The sequence below is a fragment of the Anomaloglossus baeobatrachus genome, chromosome 10 (genome assembly GCF_048569485.1).
Source record: "Anomaloglossus baeobatrachus isolate aAnoBae1 chromosome 10, aAnoBae1.hap1, whole genome shotgun sequence".
NCBI lineage: Eukaryota > Metazoa > Chordata > Amphibia > Anura > Aromobatidae > Anomaloglossus > Anomaloglossus baeobatrachus.
The window spans coordinates 14,647,539-14,654,440 of record NC_134362.1 but is presented as its reverse complement, the minus strand read 5'-3'; the positions used below and the strand labels follow the sequence as shown (position 1 = coordinate 14,654,440).

The 6,902-nt window shown below is 51.4% G+C and overlaps 1 protein-coding gene across 1 annotated transcript in view; it reads left to right on the top strand.

Moving 5' to 3' along the window:
- LOC142254417 (transmembrane protein 263-B-like) overlaps positions 1-6,902 on the top strand; it is a 187,258-nt gene that overhangs the window by 18,577 nt on the left and 161,779 nt on the right. The window contains exon 2 of the mRNA XM_075325461.1: positions 1,258-1,342. Coding sequence (XP_075181576.1) covers positions 1,258-1,342 — 85 coding nt within the window. The remainder of the gene's footprint in view (positions 1-1,257; positions 1,343-6,902) is intronic.

Genomic DNA, 6,902 nt, shown 5'->3' with positions numbered 1-6,902 from the left:
CAGCCACAGCCCCCGTACTATAGTCACTGCTGTGCCCCCATAATACCAGCCACAGCCCCGTACTATAGTCACTGCTGTGCCCCCCATAATACCAGCCACAGCCCCCGTACTATAGTCACTGCTGTGCCCTCATAATACCAGCCACAGCCCCCGTACTATAGTCACTGCTGTGCCCCCATAATACCAGCCACAGCCCCCGTACTATAGTCACTGCTGTGCCCTCATAATACCAGCCACAGCCCTCGTACTATAGTCACTGCTGTGCCCCCATAATACCAGCCACAGCCCCCGTACTATAGTCACTGCTGTGCCCCCATAATACCAGCCCCAGCCCCCGTACTATAGTCACTGCTGTGCCCCCATAATACCAGCCACAGCCCCCGTACTATAGTCACTGCTGTGCCCCCATAATACCAGCCACAGCCCCCGTACTATAGTCACTGCTGTGCCCCCATAATACCAGCCACAGCCCCCGTACTATAGTCACTGCTGTGCCCCCATAATACCAGCCCCAGCCCCCGTACTATAGTCACTGCTGTGCCCCCATAATACCAGCCACAGCCCCCGTACTATAGTCACTGCTGTGCCCCCATAATACCAGCCACAGCCCCCGTACTATAGTCACTGCTGTGCCCCCATAATACCAGCCACAGCCCCCGTACTATAGTCACTGCTGTGCCCCCATAATACCAGCCACAGCCCCCGTACTATAGTCACTGCTGTGCCCCATAATACCAGCCACAGCCCCCGTACTATAGTCACTGCTGTGCCCCCATAATACCAGCCACAGCCCCCGTACTATAGTCACTGCTGTGCCCCCATAATACCAGCCACAGCCCCCGTACTATAGTCACTGCTGTGCCCCCATAATACCAGCCACAGCCCCCGTACTATAGTCACTGCTGTGCCCCCATAATACCAGCCACAGCCCCCGTACTATAGTCACTGCTGTGCCCCCATAATACCAGCCACAGCCCCGTACTATAGTCACTGCTGTGCCCCCATAATACCAGCCACAGCCCCGTACTATAGTCACTGCTGTGCCCTCATAATACCAGCCCCAGCCCCCGTACTATAGTCACTGCTGTGCCCTCATAATACCAGCCACAGCCCCCGTACTATAGTCACTGCTGTGCCCCCATAATACCAGCCACAGCCCCCGTACTATAGTCACTGCTGTGCCCTCATAATACCAGCCACAGCCCCCGTACTATAGTCACTGCTGTGCCCTCATAATATAGATCTCTTTTTTTCTAGGGATCTACTTCTGAAATGTTGGATGATGATAGTGCAGCGACCGATGAAGAGGAGGTTCCCGCTCCCCCGTCAGAGGAACCTGCAGGTCAGATGCCAAGAAATCACAACTGCCGCTTTCTGTGCGCAGCTTCTGTGTAGAAATATGTGTTGCCATGGTAACAGACTATACACAATCCCCGTGTAGTCCCATCCTGCAGTCACTCTCCCTATTGCTTCTTTCCTACTTTTTGCTGCAGACTGGACTGAAGGATCAAGCGACAGGAGAACGTCGTTTGTAGTCTGTTGCCATGGAGACGAATGACTCTGCATCGGGGCTGCATACACTAAGCATTATTTATTGTAATGAAGTCAATATGCAAAATTACTTCATTTTTAAGATTCATTGGAGAATATAACCGTGATGAGGAGCGGACGCTCAGTGATGCTGCGCTGCCGATAACTTACAATACCTCGTTTGGTTCTTGGTTTCGGGGATTTTCCAGCTTCATTTTGTTTTTTTAGAAAAAACAAAAAACTACGAACCCCGTGCCTTACTCCCCCTCCCCAGGTCCAGCGCTCAGTCTCCCAGCGGCTGTGACTGTCTGCAGCGCTGATATCATGTTGCAGCCAGTCAGTGAGCTCAGCGGCTCTGCCAGGGGAGGTGCCCCAAGCGTCTGAGCTCGCTGATCGGCTGCAGCGCTGTAAACATGATATCAGAGCTGCAGACAGTGACAGGCAGCGGGAGGCTCCGCACTGGACCTGGGGAGGGGAGGAAAGCACAGAATAAGATGTGGCCGGGGAGAGAGGGTCCCTGAGTGTTAAAGCTGCGGAGTCTCAGAGTCCAGACTCACAAGTGTTGCAGAAGACGTCTCGTGTTATCACACCCGCAACGTGTCGTTACAGAAAGACACTGATAAAGGTTTTCATGTTTATTGTAAGGTTTTATTTTCTCTCTCATGTCGCTATTTTTCCTAATAACCCTGAAATCTTGTTGTTTCCGCTCTGAAACTCATAAAAACCTGACGTTTCCTGTCCTGTACGGATCACGTCTCCGCAGTTACTTCGTTATCATCACAGCCAGGATCACAGTGCAACACCTACATATGGATAACACAGGATCCACCATTCACAACAGATGTCACAGCTCACCTCCTCCTCCTGTACAATTATAACACCTCTATATACAGTATATAACATAAAATCCACCATTCACAATAGGTGATGTCACAGCTCACCTCCTCCTCCAGTGCAATGACTGATAACACCTCTATATACAGTAGCTACCACACTATTCACCATTCACAATAGGTGATGTCACAGCTCACCGCCTCCTGTACAATCAAGGAGAACACCTCTATATATACAGCTGATAACACAAAATCCACCATTCACAATGTGATGTCACAGCTCACCTACTCCTTCTCTTGTACAATTACTGATAACACCTCTATATACAGCTGACAACACAGAATCTACCATTCACAATAGGTTATGTCACAGCTCACCACCTCTTCACCCCACAACAATGACTGATAACAACTCTATATACAGTAGATAGCACAGCATCCACCTTTCACAATAGGTGGTGTCACAGCTCACCTCCTCCTCCTGTACAATAACTGATAACACCTCTTTATATAGTAGATAACACAGGATCCACCATTCACAATAGATGATATCACAGCTCACCTCCTCCTCCTCCTTTTGTACAATAACTAACACCTCTATATACAGCTAATAACACAGGATCCACCATTCACAATAGATAATGTCACAACTCACCTCTCTCTCTCTCCTTCTGTTCAATGACTGATAACACCTCTACAGCTGATGACACTGGATCCACCATTCACTATAGGTGATATCACAGCTCCCCTCCTCCTCCTGTACAATAATTGATATCACCTTTATACATCTGATAACACAGGATCCACCATTCACTATAGGTGGTATCACAGCTCACCTCCTCCCCCTCCTGAATAACTGATAACAACTCTATATATAGCTGATAACACAGAATCCACCATACACAATAGGTGATGTCACAGCTCACCTCCACCCCCTCCTTGTATGTGCGGCTGATGAATGTCTGGACTCCGCATACATACAGACGGAGGGACCGGGGTGCGGTGTCGTCACATATGGCGGTTTTCACACCGCGTCCTGTAATCCGCACATTTCGGTCTCTTTCTTGAAAAGTTTTATTTCTAAACAAACCTTTTCCATTAAATCCAGAGATAAACCGCGAGGATTATTAATTGTTTCTGGATTAGAAAATACAAATCCTGCGGATTGTAAATTAATTCCTTCTGGTAAGCTCATAAGACGCCATTAAAAACCGATGCAGCAGAGCCGGGTAACTCAGCTAGAGGAGATGTAGCAGAGCCGGGTACTACTCAGCTAGAGGAGATGTAGCAGAGCCGGGTACAACTCAGCTAGAGGAGATGTAGCAGAGCCGGGTAACTCAGCTAGAGGAGATGCAGCAGAGCCGGGTAACTCAGCTAGAGGAGATGCAGCAGAGCCGGGTAACTCAGCTAGAGGAGATGCAGCAGAGCCGGGTAACTCAGCTAGAGGAGATGCAGCAGAGCCGGGTAACTCAGCTAGAGGAGATGCAGCAGAGCCGGGTAACTCAGCTAGAGGAGATGCAGCAGAGCCGGGTAACTCAGCTAGAGGAGATGCAGCAGAGCCGGGTAACTGAGCTAGAGGAGATGTAGCAGAGCCAGGTAACTCAGCTAGAGGAGATGCAGCAGAGCCGGGTAACTCAGCTAGAGGAGATGCAGCAGAGCCGGGTAACTCAGCTAGAGGAGATGCAGCAGAGCCGGGTAACTCAGCTAGAGGAGATGCAGCAGAGCCGGGTAACTCAGCTAGAGGAGATGCAGCAGAGCCGGGTAACTGAGCTAGAGGAGATGTAGCAGAGCCAGGTAACTCAGCTAGAGGAGATGTAGCAGAGCCGGGTAACTCAGCTAGAGGAGATGCAGCAGAGGCGCGTACAACACAGCTAGAGGAGATGTAGCAGAGCCGGGTAACTCAGCTAGAGGAGATGCAGCAGAGCCGGGTAACTCAGCTAGAGGAGATGCAGCAGAGGCGCGTACAACACAGCTAGAGGAGATGCAGCAGAGCCGCGTACAACACAGCTAGAGGAGATGTAGCAGAGCCGGGTAACTCAGCTAGAGGAGATGTAGCAGAGCCGGGTACAACACAGCTAGAGGAGATGCAGCAGAGCCGGGTAACTCAGCTAGAGGAGATGCAGCAGAGCCGGGTAACTCAGCTAGAGGAGATGCAGCAGAGCCGGGTAACTCAGCTAGAGGAGATGCAGCAGAGCCGGGTAACTCAGCTAGAGGAGATGCAGCAGAGCCGGGTAACTCAGCTAGAGGAGATGTAGCAGAGTCGGGTAACTCAGCTAGAGGAGATGCAGCAGAGCCGGGTAACTCAGCTAGAGGAGATGCAGCAGAGCCGGGTAACTCAGCTAGAGGAGATGCAGCAGAGCCGGGTAACTCAGCTAGAGGAGATGTAGCAGAGCCGGGTACAACACAGCTAGAGGAGATGCAGCAGAGCCGGGTAACTCAGCTAGAGGAGATGTAGCAGAGCCGGGTAACTCAGCTAGAGGTGATGCAGCAGAGCCGGGTAACTCAGCTAGAGGAGATGCAGCAGAGCCGGGTAACTCAGCTAGAGGAGATGCAGCAGAGCCGGGTAACTCAGCTAGAGGAGATGCAGCAGAGCCGGGTAACTCAGCTAGAGGAGATGCAGCAGAGCCGGGTAACTGAGCTAGAGGAGATGTAGCAGAGCCAGGTAACTCAGCTAGAGGAGATGTAGCAGAGACGGGTAACTCAGCTAGAGGAGATGTAGCAGAGCCGGGTAACTCAGCTAGAGGAGATGCAGCAGAGCCGGGTAACTCAGCTAGAGGAGATGCAGCAGAGCGGGGTACAACACAGCTAGAGGAGATGTAGCAGAGCCGGGTACAACACAGCTAGAGGAGATGTAGCAGAGCCGGGTACAACACAGCTAGAGGAGATGTAGCAGAGCCGGGTACAACACAGCTAGAGGAGAAGTAGCAGAGCCGGGTAACTCAGCTAGAGGAGATGTAGCAGAGCCGGGTAACTCAGCTAGAGGAGATGTAGCAGAGCCGGGTAACTCAGCTAGAGGAGATGCAGCAGAGCCGGGTAACTCAGCTAGAGGAGATGCAGCAGAGCCGGGTAACTCAGCTAGAGGAGATGTAGCAGAGCCGGGTAACTCAGCTAGAGGAGATGCAGCAGAGCCGGGTAACTCAGCTAGAGGAGATGCAGCAGAGCCGGGTAACTCAGCTAGAGGAGAAGTAGCAGAGCCGGGTAACTCAGCTAGAGGAGATGCAGCAGAGCCGGGTAACTCAGCTAGAGGAGATGCAGCAGAGCCGGGTAACTCAGCTAGAGGAGATGCAGCAGAGCCGGGTAACTCAGCTAGAGGAGATGCAGCAGAGCCGGGTAACTCAGCTAGAGGAGATTTAGCAGAGCCGGGTAACTCAGCTAGAGGAGATGTAGCAGAGCCGGGTAACTCAGCTAGAGGAGATGCAGCAGAGCCGGGTAACTCAGCAAGAGGAGATGTAGCAGAGCCGGGTAACTCAGCTAGAGGAGATGTAGCATAGCCGGGTAACTCAGCTAGAGGAGATGTAGCAGAGCCGGGTAACTCAGCTAGAGGAGATGTAGCAGAGCCGGGTAACTCAGCTAGAGGAGATGCAGCAGAGCCGGGTAACTCAGCAAGAGGAGATGTAGCAGAGCCGGGTAACTCAGCTAGAGGAGAAGTAGCAGAGCCGGGTAACTCAGCTAGAGGAGATGTAGCATAGCCGGGTAACTCAGCTAGAGGAGATGCAGCAGAGCCGGGTAACTCAGCTAGAGGAGATGTAGCAGAGCCGGGTAACTCAGCTAGAGGAGATGCAGCAGAGCCGGATACAACACAACTAGAGGAGATGTAGCAGAGCTGGGTATAACTGAGCTGTGGAGATGAATGGGGCGTCACGGCAGTGACAGATGAATAGAGTCCATATAAAGTAAGACCTTGTGCCCAAGTGGCGTTTTTTGTGTTTTCCATTAATAAAAACAAGAAAAAAAGCCTCCCAGCAAAGTCTATGGGAATCGTGACTCGCTGTGCACACGCTGCTGCTTTTTTTCTTGCAGATTTTGTTGCAGCGCCAGTTGTTTTTGCCGTTATTTCCTGCAATGCTTCATCACTACAGGGGACTATATGGCAGCACTTTGTGTATGCAGCATGGTCTGTGAGGCTCTCTGCAGCTCAGTAACCCGGGGTCAGAGATCAGGTCCCTGTGATCGCATTACAAGGACCTGATCGCCAGGGAGAGGTAAGTGATCCCTCTCCCTGCCTCCTGAATGCTGTGATCACACCGATCGCAGCATTTATGGGGGATTAAACTGCCGGGAGCGCCGGGTCCCAGCGTGTTTTTTTTTTTTTTTTTGCTGCATTTTTGCTGCCAAAACATGCTTTTATGTGCAAAAAAGCAGCGTGTGCACATCGCCTACATGTGCGGCTTTTATCTTCAGCCAGACAATAGCAAACATGCAACAGAAAACAATAACCACTGGCCCATCTGGGCTCTCACTAACGTTATCCCGGACTCCTGCTACCGGGGCTCGAATCTCCAGTCACTGGTCTTTAGTTTGCGCTGTCCTCCATGTCCA